Source organism: Engraulis encrasicolus, chromosome 7, assembly GCF_034702125.1.
Source record: "Engraulis encrasicolus isolate BLACKSEA-1 chromosome 7, IST_EnEncr_1.0, whole genome shotgun sequence".
Lineage (NCBI taxonomy): Eukaryota > Metazoa > Chordata > Actinopteri > Clupeiformes > Engraulidae > Engraulis > Engraulis encrasicolus.
The window spans coordinates 5,151,033-5,172,681 of NC_085863.1; the positions used below are offsets into that span (position 1 = coordinate 5,151,033).

General features: G+C 45.3%; 2 protein-coding genes across 2 annotated transcripts in view; one reads left to right on the plus strand and one right to left on the minus strand.

Moving 5' to 3' along the window:
- Positions 1 to 941: 941 nt before the first annotated feature.
- On the minus strand, positions 942 to 12,233 carry LOC134453311 (myb/SANT-like DNA-binding domain-containing protein 2). The gene is made up of 6 exons (XM_063204188.1): positions 11,681 to 12,233; positions 10,730 to 10,825; positions 9,435 to 9,594; positions 6,078 to 6,141; positions 3,857 to 4,043; positions 942 to 2,153 (listed from the first exon to the last, which is right to left on the minus strand). The coding sequence occupies exons 1-6, from the start codon at positions 12,218 to 12,220 to the stop codon at positions 1,206 to 1,208; spliced, it is 1,995 nt and encodes a 664-aa protein (XP_063060258.1). The 5' UTR covers positions 12,221 to 12,233; the 3' UTR covers positions 942 to 1,205.
- Positions 12,234 to 12,868: 635 nt separating this feature from the next.
- ltn1 (listerin E3 ubiquitin protein ligase 1) overlaps positions 12,869 to 21,649 on the plus strand; it is a 54,058-nt gene continuing 45,277 nt past the window's right edge. The window contains 11 exon segments of the mRNA XM_063202745.1: positions 12,869 to 13,006; positions 13,456 to 13,662; positions 14,428 to 14,526; positions 14,753 to 14,983; positions 15,589 to 15,641; positions 16,359 to 16,539; positions 16,914 to 17,087; positions 18,499 to 18,689; positions 19,307 to 19,454; positions 19,849 to 20,187; positions 20,586 to 20,790. Coding sequence (XP_063058815.1) covers positions 12,965 to 13,006; positions 13,456 to 13,662; positions 14,428 to 14,526; positions 14,753 to 14,983; positions 15,589 to 15,641; positions 16,359 to 16,539; positions 16,914 to 17,087; positions 18,499 to 18,689; positions 19,307 to 19,454; positions 19,849 to 20,187; positions 20,586 to 20,790 — 1,870 coding nt within the window. The 5' untranslated portion in view covers positions 12,869 to 12,964.

Below are 21,649 nucleotides of genomic sequence, written 5' to 3' on the forward strand. Positions count from 1 at the left end.
AGAGACAGAGAGAGAGAAGACCAGGGGTGCATCCCAATATGTGACCTTGCCTCCTCCACTTGTGCTTGTCTCCTCGTCCCGCCTCCTGGCCCCTCCTCCATGGAGAAAACGATAAAATTTCCCAGCTGTCAGCCTCGCCACAACAACTTTTGAGGGACTATTTTTCATTCACCATCCCAATTGCAAATGAGAAAAAGGCTTTACAATTGAGCTTTTGCAAGATATTGAAATATAATGCTGTTGTCAGTGATGTCATCATGACGAGAAGCAAGTGGAGGAGGCAAGTGGAGGAGGCAAGTGGAGGAGGCAAGGTCGCATATTAAAACGCACTCCAGCTCTGTGGAAATAGCATGTGTCCTTCCTGCCCTTATTATTAAGTACATCCTTGAGTCAGTTGCACAAAAAAATAAAATAATAATAAAAACAAAACTACAGTACGGCACAAAAATACCAGGTCCAATGAACGTATGCGTGAAAGGCATTTCTGGGCACCAAGTGTTGTGTTGTCGTCTTTCTTGTTTACAAGTGTAACATCGTAAACAAACGACGGACATTGAACTAGGGATGCACGATGTATCGGCCAGATGTATCGGTATCGGCCGATATTTGACATTTCTCAACACATCGGCCATCGGTCCGATGGGTAAAACTGGGCCAATGTTAACGCCGATGTTTTTTTTAATATGTTACGATTCTAAAAGATTGGACTTGACGGTGACTTTCATTGTTTGTCTTCTAGTTTGTCTCTATTTTTCATCTTATTTTATCAAAGGGAGTTAAAAAGTGTTTTTGGAAATAAGGACATTCAAAAATTCTGTTTGTTTGCATCATTGTCAGTATCTCTTAAAAAAAAACAAAAAACATCGGTATCGGTTGATATCGGTTATCGGCAAAAACCGCAATATCAATATCGGAATCGGACGAAAATTTTCACATCGTGCATCCCTACATTGAACATTAAACAGTTACGTACAGTTGTAACTCTTCAATGTTGGATGTGTATTCGTTCCCATGATAAATACAGTAGTGCAATTATGAGAAGGAAAACCTTTTAACACTCAATGGCCAGATGAAGCTCTTTAAACACACCTTTGATAATCTCACAAGTCCTGTGGTTCACTTCACAGTCCCAAAATTCATTTCATAGTCACATAAGTTCTTCATCTGAATGTGGAAGTGTGTGTGTGTGTGTGTTTTCAGTTACATTACAACGTCTCCTTTTTGTTATATTTCAATTTGTATCCGACAGCAATCTCTAGACATTCCACTAAGGAGCCGGCGGAGAGGAAGTCCAACTCCACCTCTATGAATTTAATGTAGATGGCTGAGCTCGGCGGCGGCAGCGGCGGTGGTGGCGCCCCCTCTGTCTTGGAGGTGCCACTGCTACTGCTACTGCTGCTGCAGTTGGCCTGCAGGAACTTGTTGAGGGGGGACTGGGCGGCCTCGAGGCTCATGGCGCTGCCCCGGGTGTTGTGATGCTGCCTCCCCGCCACCACCGCCGCCGTCTGAAAGTGCTGATAGAGGCACTGCTGGAGGGTCCGGTCCTCCGCAATGCCGAGGTAGCAATACGTGACTTTGGACACGGCGGACGCAGACGCAGACGCAGACGAAGACGCGCTCCTGTCCTGACGATCCGACGTCAACCACGACGACCGATTCGGACTCGAGCCGGACGCCCCACCGGTGTTACCACCACCACCACCAACACTGCTCTCCTGAGAAGACGAGGAAGACGGGTCGTCAGCAGCAGCAGAACCTGAACCCGTCATCGCCCCCCCTAAACCGGTCCGGCTGCTCGCTCCTCCTCCTCCTCCCAGCTCTTCGTACCCGATGGCGTAGAGTCCGTAGGTTTTGGGGATGCCCCCTGGCAGTAGGTAGTGGTGGTGCGCCCCCCCGTTGCTGCAGCCCGCCGTGGAGGAGGTGGAGGAGGAGGTGGCGGAGGAGGAGGTGCGTGAGGAGTGGGACTGGGAGCGGGAGACGGGGATCCAGGACACCTCCATGTGGAGCTCCAGGCAGCGCGCCTCGCTGATGGTGATGTCCAGGAACTTGTAGTAGACGTTCTTCCAGTTCATCTTCTGCACTTTGGTCATGATGACGCGGCCCTCCGCCTTCTCGGGGTTGAAGTACTCGCGCAGGCGCTTGCCCAGTGGCACCTGGGACAACAAGGACAGGACAATATGTTATATATATAAAACACAGCAGAAGAAAGAAGAACCAAAGCCTTCTCGGGGTTGAAGTACTCGCGCAGGCGCTTGCCCAGTGGCACCTGGGACAACAAGGACAAGGAGAATCAGTACACAATTAGGAAAGACACAAGGCCCCTATTATGAATTTGCTGTTACCGTAATGGCAATGACCAAAGTCATAATGTATAACTAAAGAGGACTGGGTTTAATGCCATAGTTGTGTGTACTACAATGGAAGTAGTATGGTATCACGGTACATGTAGGCCTTTTGATAACACTTTATTTTAAGGTTCACATGTAATCCACGAACACACGCATAAATGTGTGCATAAGTGACATATGTTGAATAAAATCAATGATTTGTTAGGTGTGTATTCATATTTTTCTTGTTCATAGTCAATAAAGCCTTTNTATCACCCAGTGAGCATACGGAACGTCTTCTGATTGGCTGAACAGGTGTCCTTTATTCCCCGGTAGCAGGACACCTATGATGTCATGCGGGCGTGCGGGCGTCCAAGTTGCTTCTTTTCTAACTTTCTGGCGAAGTGCCGTTACTAGTTCTATCGCATCTGGTTGTCTAGTCAAGACCCCGTTACTAATTCTATCGCATCTGGTTGTCAAGTCAAAAACCCAGTCGTCAATTCTATCGCATTTGGTTGTCAAGTCACCCCAACATTCTGCGTGCGTCCTTACATGCCTCCGATAGAGGCGCGTCTCACTAGATTAGGAAGTGGTGCCCATAGCAACGTACCAAGCGCAGTGGTGAATCTACTTTCTCACGAAGCCTTAGATCAACATATTAATAAATTAATACTTAAATGCTGGTAACCGGGTGATAAGCGGAATAGCGGTCTTCGAGGTGTCCCTATATACAAGGGAAAATGGACTTGGCGAAGCGAACAGCCCTTCGGCTGCGCCGTCGGGCTGTTTAGAACGCTTCGCCTCGTCCATTATTTCCCTTGATATCGGGACACCTCGTCGGCCGCTATTCCATACATTACTAATAATGGTAATACCGACCTAGAAGGCCCTTCACACATAATTTACTTACAGTATACAGTCATTAGCCATGTATGTGAATCCTATTCGGAAGTGTTACAGGCCTTTTCAATGAGTAGTAAAATTTTCCACTGGTGGAGGTGTTGGTACATTAGGAGTCTACTGTACAATAGATCCGTTANAGCAGGGGTCCCCAAACTAAGGCCCGGGGGCCGGATGCGGCCCGTCACGCCCCTTTGACTGACCCTCCACCTCTCTGCAACTCACCATTTGAACTGCCCCAAAGAAGCAAGCCTATCTGGTCTTGATAATTTCACATCTCACTGTAATATAAACAAGCCTACCATTTCTATTGTATCAATCATAAACTGTCTATCATCATATTTTTCTTACCTTTCCTTGCTATTTTTATATGGTTATTAGAAATTAAATGGAATAGCTGTTGTATTTCAAAATGAAAAACGTGTGAAGTACTCACTTCTTTTGTAAATCACTTGTAATGATGAACTATTTTTTGCTATAACAGTCAGTGGCCTAGTATAAAGCCCACATGATTGATCCCGCCCCCTGATCACAGTCACGAACGATAATGTGGCCCCCAGAGAAAAAAGTTTGGGGACCCCTGCGTTAAAATCATTCACAGAAAGCAGCTTGAGGACAGCTGATCTCACCTGCGAGCTGATCTCGGCGTGGTGGTACCGCACGTCGGGCCTCCATCGCGTGTTGTAGCCCACCCCGAAGATAGCCAGCTTATTGGACAGGTGCAGCCGCGAGAAGTCCGTCCAGGTCTGGAAGTGTTCCCATTGGATGTCCACCGACTCCAGGATGCGCATCACGTTCTGCATCACCTCCTGTCGCCTGGCAACAACCACACACAAGAGGTCAAGAGAGTAACCTTCAGAGCAAAACTATCCCCTCTTCAAGTCCAGTTGGAGCATGATTATACTTCGACGCGTTTCGGCATGAGGCCTTCGTCAGGAAGTGTGCAGTGATCCCCTCTTCAAGTTTCTTTTGATTCAGACATGTACAAGTTTTTATCCGTCTCACCGTCGAAACATGTCAGGTAAAAGACATGACAAAATACCTAAGTGATACCCAAAAGCAAGAGGGCTGTAGGCTAGTAGAGAACTTAGCCAGTGTTGTGGTTTGGCTGCAAGTACAGTGATGACACGGTTTGGCAGATATGGATATGGATGGATCGATTACCATTCAAAAATTCCCAGTATGCCAGCACCAAGGGATATGGAAGTACAGTATTATAGATCAATAACTATTTAAAAACACACCATGGAGATATGGAAGTATAGATCAATAACTATTTAAAAACACACCATGGAGATATGGAGATATGGATTCATCACTATTCCAAAAGGCCCAATAACGATGTTCAGGAATATACTAATGTGTGGAACATACTTCATCTATTCAGGAATAACTAAATAATTCAGCCATACCGAACTCTAGTATATTAATGTCCCCTTGGACTGTCATAACTCGCTCCACTGCATGTGTGCAATAACCTCATAATGCGAAGCAGATGACAGCACTGTGCTGTACATGTCCAGAGAGAGCTTAGTGATAGTGCGCTTCTTACGTTACATTACATTACATTACACTTAGCATACAGGAAAGAGGAGGGAATACGACGCCACCCACAGCATTTTTCCTCATTGAAGGTCACCTGGACTGGTAATCTGGCATACAGGGCATTTTCCCGGTAATCTGGCATACAGGGCGTTTTCCTGGTAATCTGGCATACAGGGCATTTTCCCGGTGGGCCGACAGCACACAGGGGCCGATGTTGGTTTTTACCCTTTTTTTTGGTTTGTTTGTTTGCTTGTTTGTTTTTTTTTTGTTAATATATATGTTTTTAGGGACTTTTATGCCTTTATTTCATAGGATAGTCGAAGATGGTGACAGGAAGCGAATGGGACAGAGAGACAGGAGAGGATCGGGAAATGACCCCAGCCGGATTCGAAGCCCAAATGTGCCACAGTGCCCCCGCTGGTATTTTATTGTTATTTGATTTTTGTTAGAGCAGGGTAGGGCAAACGTTTCGGGCTGTTCTGTTGCCATCATCAGTGCTCTCTGTGCTCACCTATTTGTTTTTTTTTCCTTTTTACTCCAGACAGAGTATGGTACAGGAGTAGAGCGCAACATATCTTTGACTGCTCTTAATGCCTGTGTGCAGTGGAATCACTATGCGGTGTGTGTGTGTGTGTGTGTGTGTGTGTGTGTGTGTGTGTGTGTGTCTGTGTCTGTGTCTGTGTCTGTGTGTCTGTGTGTCTGTGTGTCTGTGTGTCTGTGTGTGTCTGTGTGCTAATGTACATACAAAAAAAACCCTAACCTTATTTGGCATCTGCTCTTGTTCTGTATATCTCCTGTGAACTTTGTATCTGCCAGTGTTGGTGGCTATGATTGGCTATGGAAGTTCACAGGAGTTCAGAAGAGATGTAATATTATCTATTCATGCACATATATAGTTAATCATTATTTTCATTTTATGAATTTTATTTTATTCATTTGTTGTGGATTGTGAAATGCTGGATTGAGTACCATTGGGGGCTGTCCCCTTGCATGGGTGAAGCATAAATGCAATATCGTTGCCTGTTGGGCTTTCATGGCTTTCACTAAAAAAAAACCCTAACCCTACTTGGCATCTAGCTCTGCACTTGTTGTTCTGTGCATTTCCTGTGCACTTTGTATCTGCTAGTGATGTTGGCTATGATTAGCTATGGAAGTTTGGAAGAAGAGTTCGGAAGTGATTTCATACTATCTATTAATTTGATTATTACATACATTACATAATTATTTTCATTTTATGAATTTTATTTTATTCATTTGTTATGAACGGTGAAATGATGGATTGTGTTTTACTGCATGTGTACTTACTGCATGTGTCCTGTAGGCTCCGGTCGTGCGTGTACAACTCTGGCCTTTGGCAGTGGAATGTCCTCTGGGGAAACAAACATGTAGCATGTGTAAATACATACATACTTAATTTGGATAAAACAGGCCTAAGTACATAAATAAGTAAACACACAAACAAAACAGTCATTTCTTTATTTGGTAGTGTTGACAATGTACTGTGCCTACATGTATATTACTATCCTAACTTAACCTAAAAACAGGCCATAATACAAAAATATGCAAGCAAACATGCGAGACAGAAGAGACAAGCCCTTCCTTTGGTGGTGCTGACCATGTACTGCGCCTATAGTGCAATCCTGACATGATGAGAAGGCTACACAACTGATGACTGAAGCTATCTTGAAAATGTGCTTGGTTGTTGTTGTTGTGTATCATCAACCATTACCCAGCATGAAATATTCCATGGCACATATCACTGTGCGTAGATCTCACACGAAACAATATACAATAAGTAGAAACATTAAGTCTTAGTAATATAATAAGTAATACAAATGTAATGTCTTATGATCAAAATGGCAATAGGAGATGAATGTGCAAAAGCAGAAGAAAAAAAAATACATTCAATATAAGAAAATACACTCTGTAAAACTGTAGAGTAGTGGAACAGTATCCATAGCATACCGAAACTGGATACATATTTTAGCAGCCAACTAATATCAGGTCTGGCGTGAATGATTAAGTAGACGTCGTCTGAGACGACTTGTTATTTCTGGCCGATATGTAGGGAGCCCAAAGGGCAGGCACTTATGATACATGCTTCATGACTTATGCATATACCCAGCCTTGTTCATGCCGTAGCAGAGAGCTAGCCTACAGTATGCTACGCTGATACACTACACTGGGGGGTTTAATACAAACACTGTTCACTCATTAACTTTTTATTGACACAGTGCTACAGCACCCGAGGGGGTAATGCAGAATTCAACAGCTCTAATACGGCATGTGTGTGGAATACTGTATGCATTTGTTGCCATGTTCATCATTTCTGACTAAATCCATATTATAGATATAACTAATTGAGAAAGTTATTCATGCAATTCTTTTCAAAGCATGGATGAGCAATGTCAATTAATGCAGGGTCATATCAGTGCAAAATAATGCACCAACTTTTTTCCCACCAAAATCAGAATGCCTCGGATACTTAAGACAACCACCTTCAACAAAAAGGAGCCTACTGTTTGGGCCTTGACATTTTGGGGCTAGTCACAAGATATGTACTGAATGCACCAACCTTGTATTGTGCCCTGAAATGGCTTTGTAAGAAAACTCTAACTCTCTACTACATATGACAAAGCAGTTCAACGTCACAGCCAGCTCCCACATCCATCATTTGCAATATTGATGCAAAAGGAGCCTTTAGTTTCCATCAGGGTCAAAAGGAGCAATAACTTCCTATTAGGGTCAACATGAGACACAGATGTTGTCCCTCTTTAGCCCCCGAGAATATTTTCACAACCCCCCACCCCCCACCCCCAAACCAGTTTTTGTACATATATTGCGAAATAATATATAATTGCAATTTGAAATTTAAAGCAAAGTAAATATGTTTATCAAAGATGTACCTGAATATTGTCCCTAACCAATTGATTGGATTATGTTAAAGGGGTAGGCCACTATTTTGGGGCTTAATACAGTTAAAATCGTTGGCTGGGGTTTATAAAGGTGGTAAAGTGTCTTACTTTTCATGTTAAGCATTGTCTTGCGTTGTCGTGTCTAGCATGCTACACGGATCCATTGACTTTCACTAGCTTAGCGACATGCTCCCTCTTTTAACGTGTCTTAACGCAAGACAACAGCTTACATGGAAAATAAGACACTTTACCACCTTTATAATTCCTGGCCAACATACCCCCATACCCCTTTAACTGGTAGCCTGTGGTTTTGCCCAAACACCAGTTTGAGAACAGCTGCTCTCACCGATCATCTACATTCCCCTTCACTTACTGTAGGCAGACATGGAAAACGTGTATGTGGATATCACGTAGCAAAGAGAGATATCCTCCGCGCTCCTGCACTTCACAATCTGGTGCGTCTCGGGAAAGGACTTGGTAAATGCAGGGGAAGAAAGGAATCACCGGCAGGAATCTTCTTCAGAGTCAATATCGACTCTGAAGAAGACGTGTGAACGTCGAAACATTAGTCTTGGCGCTTGCCCAATAAAACAAGTTATTTTCCACATCTGAAGATGCTCCGGTGATTCCTTTCTTCCCCTGCATGTATGTGGATATGTCAGGGAGCAGCACAAGGCTTTCTCTACAACTCTACAACACATACAGAACATGACATGCTGACCCAGTAACCGGATTATGTCAATGTGAATGAGACACACACCATTTATCATTAATGAATGTGGTACAAACGTATAAATAATACAAGTAAATTTGATTCTCTTTTTTCTCTATTTTTTATTCAAAGAAATTGAGGACTCCAGACTCTTCTATTAGAGGATTTAAATTAACTTGGTTTACTCCTGAACCAGCGTCTTAGTACAGGCCTCTGGTCTCTAGTACCTGGTCCTATCCTTCTAGGTGCTATTCTCCCTGGCCCCACCCTCTCTGGCCCTATCCTGCCATCCCCCTCCCATTTCACCTGGTCCTATCCTCCCTGGTCCAGCCCCATCCTCCCTGGCCCTATCCTCCCTGGTCCAGCCCAATACATCCTCCCAGTCCCCCCATACTGCCTGGTCCCATTCTCCCTGGCCCCATCCTCCCAGTCCCCCCTTACTTCCTGGTGCTATTCTCCCTGGCCCCATCCTCCCTGGCCCTATCCTCCCTGGTCCATGCTTCCTTTCATCCTCCCAGTCCCTCCATACTGCCTGGTCCTATCCTCCCAGCCCCCTTCATCCTCCCAGCCCCATCCTCCCAGCCCCCTCCACCCTCTCTGGCCCCATCCTCCCAGCTCCATACTCCCATTCATTCTCCCTGGTCCTATCCTCCCATTCATCCTCCCTGGTCCTATCCTCCCTGGTCCTATCCTCCCTGGCCCTATCCTCACTGGTCCTATCCTCCCTGGTCCTATCCTCCCATTCATCCTCCCTGGTCCTATCCTCCCATTCCCCCCATACTGCCTGGTCCCATCCTCCCTGGTCCTATCCTGCCATCCCCATCGTTATCCAGTATCCTCCCAGCCCTATCCCATCCTCCCTGCTCCTATCCTACCTGCTCCTACACCTCGTCTGCTTCCTGGAAGGCGTTGGACAGCTCCTGGTTGCACCTATCCTCCCAGACCCATCCTATTCTCCCTCACCTGTGACCTCCCAGCCCCGTCCCATGCCATCCTCACCTGTGACCTCCCAGCCCCCTCCCATGCCATCCTCACCTGTGTCCTCGTCTGCTTCCTGGAAGGCGTTGGACAGCTCCTGGTTGCACCAGTCCTCCTGGGAGAACTCCTCCATAGTGCTGCCGTCTGACTCCATGTCCTGGTAGAGCCCACTGCTGTTGATCAGCACCGGCTGGCATGTCTGAGAGTCCCAGCCACCCTGCGTGGGTTACATGGAGGTTTTGTTTATTTATTTATTTATTAATTAAAAACAGTTTTTGTTGAGAGCACTTGCACATTTGGTATTCAAAGCATATCCAGCGGGTGGAGGAAATTGAGGGGTAAAACCAGAGAGTAGAGAGAGAAAGGATCCATTGGCCCATTGTTTCCGGGTTCTATTATTGCAAGGGGGAGGGGGGGAAATCCCCCTTTAGGCAGACCTAGGCAGACCTAAGGACTGTTCTATTCAATGCTAGGAGTATTATGACACGCCCCTTTAGGCAGACCGGAACCTGGTCACGTTAGGTGCCCATAGAAACCTATTATATTGCCATATCTCTATATACTTAAAGAATCTCGGGTAAAACCGGCAGCTTCTCTGGGGGGGACAGATGTGCCGACTGGATCTATCCTCAAAAACTATCCCACTCACAGCCCACAGTCCAACCCAGGGGTGGGGAACCTTTTTCATTCGAAGGGCCACTTCAAATTCCTCCGAGGGCCGTAAAAGTCCTTCGAGGGCCGTCTATGAACACAAACCAGGATTTACTCCTGCACTTATAGGCTTATATTGAAGGCAGACACCTTTAAAACAGACCCCACCTTCTGTAGGTCCCCTATATAACCTAATTGTATTGCAAATGTAATTTCTAAGATTCCTTTACAAAATGTGTCATATTTCATGTGAAGCTGCATAACATTAAAATTGTCGCGGGGGGCGGATAAAACGGCCTCAAGGGCCCCAAATGGCCCTCCAGACAAAGGTTCCCCACGCCTGGTCTAACCCCTCACCTGGTCAGACACTTTGAGTGTGTTCCAATATGCGAACTTGCCTCCTCCACTTGCTTCTCGTCATGATGACTTCACTGACAACAGCATTATATTTCAATATCTTGCAAAAGCTCAATTGGGATGGTGAATGAAAAACAGTCCCTCAAAAGTTGTTGTGGCTAGGCTGACAGCTGGGAAACTTTATCGTTTTCTCCACGGAGGAGGGGCCAGGAGGCGGGACGAGGAGACAAGCGCATCAAACTGGCAAAGTGTGCATGCCCACTGCCTAGCAAAATTCTCACTGCTTCGTCACGAACGAGCCTATTGTCAAACTATCCCACTGACAGCCATCACCTGTAACTCACCTGTCCAAACACCTTCTCCAGCTGTTCTAGGGAGTAGCTGCTCTTACGCTTCCCGATGCCGTGCTCCTTCACACGGCTGTAGCAGCGCCGCAACGTCTGGAGAGGACAGACAAGGACAGGTCATGATTACACACAACTAGGCACAGACAGACACACAGACGCACACACGCAGGGTGCGATTTGTAGATGGGGGGGATTGTCCCCCCTTATGGTCTTGATATCGCCACTTTTTATACATGATTTTATCAATGTAATTGTTCAATGTAATTCCATTGATATTACTTACAATCTGAAATATATCCTCCCTTCTGGTTTTCCGACAAATCGCACCCTGCACACACACACACACACACACAGACGTACAGTACAGAGACACAGACAGGGCGCACACAATGAAATCACATGCACAGAGAGTCCTGCTATATCTTACATTATATGAAACTCGTGCACATTGACTTGGAGAACAGAGCTGAAGCAGGTGGATGCACTAAGATTGACCATTCTGCATAGGCCTATTGTATGAAAAACAGACGCGTCTAACGTCCACAACTTGAAGACTAAACATGGCATCACACGCCTGCTAACAAAAAGCCTAGCTCTCAATTGATTTGCAGTCCCGATGCAGAAACCGTGAGATCATTGAGATGCTACAATGTTTACATTAGGGTGCTACTCTGCAAGCAGATTATGTACCCCTTGATGCGTTCCCCTTCAGACATTGATATGGTACGACAGGCTAGCACACAGACAGCTCCGTTTGATGCCCAACACTGAACTGAATGCAGCGCCTGCTGCCAAGTCATGTGTCAGAGAGTGCAGATGCCTTGTTCAATCATGCCCCTGAATAATGCGCTTGATCACGACATGATGTTTGCACAATGACAGCACGATGCATCAGGGATGCTACTTGAGCAGAGCGCTCACTGGCAATAGCCATGCATGCAGGTTTACCTTCATCCTCTCTCGACACTGCGAAGGGGTCCTTTCGTAGCCGAGCTCTGACAGAGCCCTTGATACCCGTTCGTACATGGCTGGTCCCGGAGCCTTCCCAGAGAAAACGGTACCAGCCACCTCCAGCTGCTGCATCCGCGCCTCCGTCAACCTCTCGTTCCCCCACACCGCGATGAGGGCATTTGTCTCCGAAGGGGTCCATGACATACCCCTGCAGGCGGTGTAGCTGTTGGAGGCAGCAGAGGCCGCCGAAGCACTTCGGCCCGCGCTCCCAGCTCCCGAAACCGTGCTACCGACATTGAGAGGGGAAAATCTGCTCGGCGTGGAGGCGTTGGAATGGTACTGGTTGCCATCGCTCAAGTCTTCTGATTCCGCTGGGGAAGGGACTTCAGTTTTGGGGATCTTTAACGGTATCGTCAATTCAGGAGACTGCTCTGCGTTGCTGGGCGCCGCCATCTTTCCTCTGTTGCTAGGGGGAGGGGATGGGGAACTGACGTTAGAGCTGTGGAAGATTACGTCAAGTGCGCGCATCTGACGCATCCAACAACCAACAGGATTCTTTAAAAATGACAAATTAAACTATTTCCCCACACTTTTCTGACTTTTTCTAGCTGTTTATTATTTGTCACACTGTGCTGAGTGCAGTTCCTACAACGATGCACCCCTCTCACTTGTCAAAAGCCAATGTAAAAGTCACAAAATAGAGTGTAGAATTCCGAGATTTAAGTCTTTATTCTGAATCTGAGAGGAACAAGTCTGGGATGAAGCACACATTTACATTATTGTGTTTAGAGACAGAGGGCACTATTGCCACAGTATTTATAATATCATACTTGCCATGTAATTATGTTGTCATTGACTGTTACTTAATATCCACACAAGCTATATCCTTGGCACATCATCCTCATATTCATCTCTATTTCATCTTCATCACCACCACCATCAGCACCTCTATCATCATCATCATCATCATCATGACTGTAATCAACAACAACAACAACAATAACAACAGCAGCAACAACAACAACAACAACAACAACAACAACAACAACAACAACAACAACAATAATAATAATAATAATAATAATAATAATAATAATAATAATAATAATAATAAAACAAGTTGCGATTACGTAAATGCCTACGTATCACTTCCGGTTCAAAACAGTTCCGTGGTCCTCTGTCAGTGACGCGCTCTTTGGATACGCCATGCGACTTTATGAACAAGTTATATTTTGCTGATCACAGACTTCTTATAGGTTTTACACCCACCGATCACTGACTATGGGTGGCAAGAATAAACAGAGAACAAAGGGAAACGTTCGGGTAAGTTGTCTGCGGTATATCTGAGGTGTAGTGACTGCTCTGTCTCCTCATAACAAACTTAGCTAGCAGGCTAGCAGGATACCAACCAACAACAGCAGCTAGTCCATAAGGCGCACCACGCTGTTTTAAACGCATATTTCACTCCTTACAAGTTTGCCCAGATATTGTCTGAAGTTGGTGTAGGAGCTGTATGCCTTGTCATACATGTTTCATATTGAAATGGAAACAGTGCCAGCTAAAAAAACTTTCCCAGTTAACAGAACACATCAGCAACGCTGATCATTATATATGGTGATTGGTGAGAGGTCTCGAACGCCTCTGATGTCCTATGATATTGAAAAGCAATTGTATTGTATCGTTGATAAGTTCAATCATGGGCTACCTCTGTCAAGATCAGCAGAGCTCAAACTGAAACGAACCTACTGTGTGTGTTATGTACATTCTTGCAGCCGTCTAGTAGTGGCCGAGCTGCCGAATTACTAGCCAGGGAAGGAGGGGTGGTCCCGGGCTTTGTCGGTTTTGGTCTGTCCACTTCTAATGACCCAGGATACGTGCCAGCTGTCCACGGGGCAGAGGACATAGACAGCCTGGTGGATCCAGACTTTCGTCTGGTGCTACGGAAACTGTCCAAGAGAGATGTTGTTACCAAGTTAAAGGTAAGCATGTATACATGCTCAGGGGCCTAAACTACAAAGCTGGTTCAGGATAAGTTAGTAGAGTAGTAGAGTAGAGTAGAGAAACTTTATTGATCCCCAGGGGGAAATTCAGGTGTCAAGTAGCTACATAAAAACAAACACAGACACAGACACACAGACACAAACACACACACACACACACATGCCAAGAGGTTCCAGCTCTGGCATCTCAGGCAGTCCAATCCCCAATAATGATGTCCTTCTTAGTGTCCTTCTGTATACTGTTAAACAGTTGAATGGCCCAAGGGACAAAGGACCTCCTTAGCCTATCTGTCCTGCAGGTGAAAGCACGGAGTCTGTGACTGAACAGACTCAGTTGGTTAGTGAAGGTGGCGTTAAGGGGGTGATGCTGATTGTCCATAATAGAGTCCAGTCTGCTCAGTGTTCTGCTCTCAGCTGTTGAGGTGAGTGACTGCAGCTCCATCCCCACCACTGACCCCGCCTTCCTCACCAGTCTGTCAAGGCAAAGTTAAGGTTTAGTTAAGAGGTAAATCATCTAATAGAAGAGCTTGGAGTCCTCATTTTCTTAAGAAAAGCTCATGTATTACATGATTTACCTCTTAACTTAACCTTATAACTTATCCTGAACCAGCTTTTTAGCATAGGCCGTGTGTGTGTGTGTGTGTGCGTGCATATGCATGTTTATTATCAAGACATTAAAGACCCACATCTTTGTCAAAAAATGGACAGCTCTTTTACAACTGTCTGTCCTCTTGTCTGTCTTAGGCTGTTCAGGAGTTTGGCGCAATGTGTCAAGAGAGAGATGCAGAAGTTGTGAAGGGTGTACTGCCATACTGGCCACGGATATACTGCAAGATCTCAGTGGTAAGGCTTCTCGTAGTCTGGAGCTGATCATACTGTATATTATTTGATAAGCAGCATCTTGCACGTTCTCAGGGTCTTTTTGTATTGCACAATGTTGCAGGAGGCAACGCCGCATGCCTTTGAGCTGCTATTAAGATGGCTCATAGTTATATTATTGCGATAGTGGTGTACCTCTTGCCTCTGGGCATGACTGGTTATTAAAAACGTGTCCTTTCTTCTCCTGCAGGACCATGACCGGCGTGTGCGCGAGGCGACGCAGCAGGCGTTTGAGCAGCTGGTGCTGAAGGTGCGGCGTAACCTGGCCCCGTACCTCAAGAGCATCATGGGTCACTGGCTCATCTCCCAGTGCGACACCTACAGCCCCGCCTCCTCCGCCGCCGGCGCCGCCTTCCAGGCTGCCTTCCCCCTCAACAAGCAGCCAGAGGCACTCGGCTTCTGCAAGGACGAGGTCCTCACGGTGGGTCCTAGCAGGTGTGTGTGTGTGTGTGTGTGTGTGTGTGTGTGTGTGTGTGTAGTGTGTGTGTGTGTGTGTGTGTGTGTGTGTGTTCCAACCAGCCTTCCAGGCAGCCTTCCCCCTCAACAAGCAGCCCTAGGGTGCATTCCAATATGCTACCTTGCGAGCTCCACTTGTGCTAGTGGCCTCGCCCCGCCTCCTGGTTTCCCAGCTGTCAGCCTCGCCACAACAACTTTTTGGGGACTGTTTTTCATTAACCATCCCAATTGCAAATGGGTTAAAGACTTTACAATTGAGCTTTTACAAGATATTGAAATATATGCTGTTGTCAGTGATGTCATCATGACATATTACTTCCTGGTACGAGTCCACAAGCACAAGTGGAGGAAGCAAGGTCACATATTGGAACGCACCCCTAGAAACTCTGCATCCGGTCCTTGTAGGTGTTTGTGTGTGTGTGTGTGTGTGTGTGAACCTCCAAAATGTTTCCGCTTGCTGCAAAAATTCTCTCATTATGTCTTTGGTAGCACTATGTGTTTTGTGTGTGTGTGTGTGTTTGTGTGTGTGCGCCCTGATTTCTTATGTCTTCAATTCTGCTTGATATGCAGGTCCTTCAGGAAAACCTGATGAAAGAAACTGCAGACACCTTAAGTGACCCTCAGTAAGTGGCACATACCTTTGCCTTCTACAGAAGTATGACGAAAGCATTGCTAATACATTGTCACAAAGCAGTATAATACTGTAGCGCCGAGCGGTAGCCACTTCAAAAAGGATGTCGGAGGCAGCAGATAGCGTTTCCTTTATTACTCTTTTACAGCCTGACTCGGGAAAAAGGAGGTGTCCCACAGAAAATAATGAACACTAATCTAAAACACTCGTACCCACACTCGCACACGCCTACACTTAAATTAGTTTCTCTCAGCTCTGATTAACCGTTACGAACGTCATCGATCCCTTATCAATAACCCCGCCCCTTATCAACACCCGTCCTATCTAATTCCTTAATTATTCCTGCCCGGATACCTCCCCCCAATCAAAACCCACCCCAAAACTGATTGGCACACACAAAATTCTAGAAGACACACAAGGGAGTGGGGAACAACATTCACGTGCACAGATACACACACATTCACCATTCACACACACAGATAGACAGAGAGGGAATCCTATGGGGTAACACACACACACAGTCCACTCAAGGGGCTCGGCGCTACAATATATTATGCCATATTTATAATGCATTATATGTGACTGGCTTGAGAGAAGATTTATTGATCAATCTTTGTTTTTCTCTTTTTCTTTCTCTTTCTCCCACTCTATCTCTCTCATCCATCTCTCTCTCTCTCATCCATTCCTCTATGTCTCTTGGTCGCTGTAGGAATGTCCCGGAGGAGGAGCGTGAGGCTAAGTTTGTGCGTCTGCTGACCAGCTCGCTGCTGGCCCTGAAGAGGCTGCTAACGCAGCTGACCCCGCCCGACCGCGAGGCCCTCGCCGACCGCCTCACACAGCTGATGGCCCAGCCCAAGTTCTGGAAATACAGCAAGCACAAGACCCCCCAGGTGAGGGTTACAGTGAAGATGGTCTTGGAAGGGCACACCTCTCACATACCACAAACATACTCCACACATACATCAGTACATGCATGTCAGCAGTCAATACTCAGGGGAGCTTTTTTTTTTTTTTTTTTTTTCCAAGATGTTCTTGAAACATATACGTCACACACACCCATCAGTTCATACAGTACATATTATCAGCAGTGAAGTTTAGAAATGGTTTAGGCAAAATAAGAGAGGATTAAATCGTTAAAACTCATTAGAAATAGTTCAAGTATGTCATGTGGTAGTAAGAATTTATGACCACACTCTGATATCCCAGACAATTCAAAAATTGTTCAATGCTGCTTTCTGATTTTGTGTGTGTGTTTTTGCTATAGGTGCGCGGAGCGTTCTACGAGGTGGTTGCGTGCGTGTGTGAGCTGGCGCCGGAGCTGGCGCGTGCGGAGAGTGCGCGTGTGTGTTCGTCGGTGCTGCTCAGTATCGATGATACGGACCCCGTGGTGCTGCCTCCTCTCTGGGCTGCCGTGCTGCACGTGCTCTCTGCCATCACGGTAAGCCTCATCACACACCAAAAACCTGAGGGGGGTGTATATCTTGAAACCTCAGTTGATAACTACTTTAGCTACTTTGTTGTTTGCAATACAATTCCTCATTGACAACTTATTAAGCATATTTTAACTTGCTCTGTAAATGAAAATTAAAAGGCAGCAGTTTTTTTAAATAATATACTGTTTTTGATATTTTTAATAAGGTCCCACCTTTAAAGGTTTTGAACTTTTTCGAATGTATTGATGTTAAAACGTATTTAATCTCTTTCTTTATGTGGTTGTTAGTTTTGTAAAGTGATATGATGTTTTTTTCTATCTGTATTGGCCATGATATAGCCATAGCTGCTGAAATGGCAATACATGTAAACAATCAATCAATCAATCCTCATTGACATTTACCCAAGTTGCTAACTGGCTAACAACTACACTTTCGAGAAGCGCACCCCACAGTGGTATGAAGTAGAGATGTCCGATATTGGCTTTTTTGCCGATATTCGATATGCCGATATTATCTAACTCTAAATTTTCGATTCCGATATCGGCCGATACCGATGCCGATATATGTGGTTTATTTTTCCTCATAACAAATTTTAGGTAACATTACAAATCTGCTGTTGTGGTACAAAATATGCTTAATTTTATTGTAATGCCCCACTAGATGCATTCTCCAATGCAACAAAGCTTTCCAAATATTAACATCGTCTGTGCAAAATGGAAAAATAATTAAGGAGAAAAGTGAACAGTAATTCAAGCATTATCATATCGGTTTTGATAGGTCAAAAATCCGATACCGATATTGACCGATATTACATTTTATGCTATTATCGGGCCGATAATATCTGTGGGCCGATATTATCGGACATCTCTAGTATGAAGTAGAAGTAGCAGTACTCTTAATATGTAAGTACAACACTAGTGGTATGATATGACTGCTATATACCAGTAACTATGACTATAATCATACTTAATTTAAAGGGACACTGTGTGAGATTTTTAGTTATTTATTTCCAGAATTCATGCTGCCCATTCACTAATGTTACCTTTTTCATGAATACTTACCACCAGCATCAAATTCTAAGTATTCATTATGACTGGAAAAATTGCACTTTTCATACATGAAAAGGGGGAGCTTCTCCATGGTCCGCCATTTTGAATTTCCAAAAATAGCCATTTTTAGCTGCAAAAATGACTCTACTTGGACCATACTAGAAAATATTTGTTTATTACTTAGTAAACTTTCACATAAAGATCAAATTTGGCAATAGGCAACCCAGTTTCAATGAGCAGCATAGTTGCAGTACCTTTTTTGACCATTTCCTGCACAGTGTCCCTTTTAAGAATAGATATGGCTGTGGTGTATTGCATGAATAATGTATTAAGTTTTAATAGAATGATGTGATTTGTATGTGTGCAGGACTGCTGGAGCCATGTGAACGCCAGGAAAGGGGTGTTGCCCAAGCTGTGGGTGGTGTTGCGGGAGGGGGGCAGGGGCATGGCGACCGCTCTGCACCCCAACCTCCTGCCCTTCATCAGCAAGCTGCCCCCCCACATCACCGACCCCCCCCTCGAGTTCTACTCCCTCTTCTTCACCAGCCTCATCCAAGGGTGAGCGCACGTTCCTAAGATTATTATATTATTTTGAGGAGAACATGGCACTGCCTCCCTCTGTGTATGGGTCATGGCAAGTTTATTTGTATAGTTATAAACAGAGTCATACACAGAGTTAGTTTAATGTGTGCTAGCTCTACACATTTTATTTACAGACTGCAGAGCAGTCAAGGACATACAACTGGCATTGACTTCATTAACTTAACGGGAGCTTTATTGCCTGGAAGTCAATACAAATCCTTTAGTTCAGTTCAGAGTAACGGGTGCTTTATAATAAATAAATACATTATTGCCTGCAGGACACCAGACAAATTATACAATTGAAATAGCAGCCGATCATTGAGTTTCCATCAGTCAACAGAAATGTATATTGGCAATGAGTAGAAGTGGATCTTTGTTGTTTCTCACTATCTAAATCTGTGCGTGTGTGTGCGTGTGTGTGTCTGTGTCTGTCTGTCTGTGTGTGTGCGTGTGTGTGTGTGTGTGTGTGTGTGTGTGTGTGTGTGTGTGTGTGTGTGTGTGTGTGTGTGTGTGTGTGTGTGTGTGTGTGTGTGTGTGTGTGTGTGTGTGTGTGTGTGTGTGTGTGTGCGTGCGTGTGCGTGTGCGTGTGTCAGTCTGTCTAGCGAGCGAGCGTTGACCAGCCCCTCTGAGAGTGGTGCTATCGTCGTGGCAACAGTGGAGTGTGTACGCTACTGCCTCCTACAGCACGCCGGGGAGGAGGAGGAGCTTAAGAAAGTACAGAGCATGCTCATAGCGGACCAGGTCAGAACGCACTCACTCACTCACTCACTCACTCACTCACTCACTCACTCACTCACTCACTCACTCACTCACTCACTCACTCACTCACTCACTCACTCACTCACTCACTCACTCACTCACTCACTCACTCACTCACTCACATAGTCCTTGTTGCAAACACATTCCCTGTGTGTATAACTGCGCTACACTTGGTGCATTTTTGATGTTGGGTGTCTTATTGTTGCGTGTGTGTGTGTGTGTGTGTGTGTGTGTGTGTGTGTGTGTGTGTGTGTGTGTGTGTGTGTGTGTGTGTGTGTGTGTGTGTGTGTGTGTGTGTGTGTGTGTGTGTGTGTGTGTGTGTGTGTGTGTGTGTGTGTGTGTGTGTGTGTGTGTGTGTGTGTGTGTGTGTGTGTAGCTGCTGCCGCTGTTGGATAGCGCCCTGGAGAGCTTGTCACTGCAGTCCGGCCCTCTCTTCACCCAAGTGGCCGACATGCTGCTGTCCTGGGAGAAGAGAACCTCCTCTTCCTCTTCCTCCTCTTCTTCCTCCTCTTCCTCCTCGTCTGTGTCGCCTGCAACCCCGTCCTCAGAGGAGCCGTCTCCAAACGTCCCCAACACCAACACGGACGCCACGTTCCAGCGTGCCTTGTCGGACTTCTGGGACGGCCTGGGTCGCCTGTGCCTCCGCTACGTGGACGTGGAGGAGCCCGAACAGCGCCCTCTGGAGGGCATCGCCTCCTTACTCCGGCTCATACAGGTGCAAAAACTAAATCTTCAAGTTTCTTTTCTTTCATTTCAGACTTGTATAAGTTTTTATCTTTTATCTGACATGTTTGGACGGTGAAAATGTCCGTCTTCATCTGAGGGGGACACATGGGGTCTTTCTCAAAACCTAGGCCAGTGTCCTTCCAAGTGTATCAGCCTAATTAGTCAAGCCCAGTGATTGGATACTTTTTGGGGAACTCTACAGAATATCCAATCACTGGGTGTGACTAATAAAGAGTATCCAATCAATGGGCCTGACTAATTAGGCTGATACACTTGGAAGGACACTGGCCTAGGTTTTGAGAAAGACCCATGGATGTTGACCCTCTGATGAAGATGGAAGTTTGAAACCAGTTTACCAACGGATACTAATGAAATAACTTGATCCAGAACCCTGAGGCGGGCTCGTGGAGGCAGCAGGCTGCGCGCAAGAAGAAGAGCCTGAAGATCTCCTTCTCCAGCCTGGAGGCCAGCGAGGAGGGGGTGTCTGGGGGGGTCTCGGAGGAGGTGTCTGGGGGGGTCTCCCAGGAGGCAGCGGAGGGGCTCAGGGCTGCACAGGAGACAGCTGCTGCTACCAGGGAGCCTCAGGTGAAAGGTAATGTGTTGCAACCGTAATAGCAAACATTGATTTATAACAAATACCTTTATAACAAATATTAATGTATTTGTTATTTAATGTGTTGCATCTGTAATAAGAAACTTATTTAATGTTTTATTGATTTATTTCATTATTGATGTTTCATTATGTCAAGTCAAGTGCAGTGTATTACCTGTATTAGCCATGAAATAGCCACAGCTGCTTAACTGGCTTTAAAGGGACACTGTGTGAGATGTTTAGTTGTTTATTTCCAGAATTCATGCTGCCCATTCACTAATGTTACCTTTTTCATGAATACTTACCACCACCATCAAATTCTAAGTATTCATTATGACTGGAAACATTTTTTTTCATACATGAAAAGGGGGGTCTTCTTCATGGTCTGCCATTTTGAATTTCTAAAAATAGCCATTTTTAGCTGCAAAAATGATTCTACTTGGACCATACTAGACTTAGTAAACTTTCATGAAACGATCAAATTTGGCAATAGGCAACCCAGTTTCAATGAGCAGTGTAGTTGCAGTACCTTTTTTGAACATTTTCTGCACAGTGTACCTTTAAACGAAAACAACAAACAAACTATTAAAATGTCTTGATTTGCATGGTTGGTCTTTTGCTGCCATGTCTTGTCGGTTTATGGTGATCTCTAGTCCAATTCTTTGGACAGCTTGCATTGCAGTTTTTATAGAAAGTGCTTTACTGATAATGACTTGACTTTACATGGCAGAGGATGTTGGCGGGTTGAAATTTTCTATTGAAAATGGAGGCAGAGATATTTACTCTTTTATAGTCGGAACCTTTTACTGAAGAGGCTTGGGCATCTAGCAGGCATTTTGCTTTGCAGGCATGAATTCTG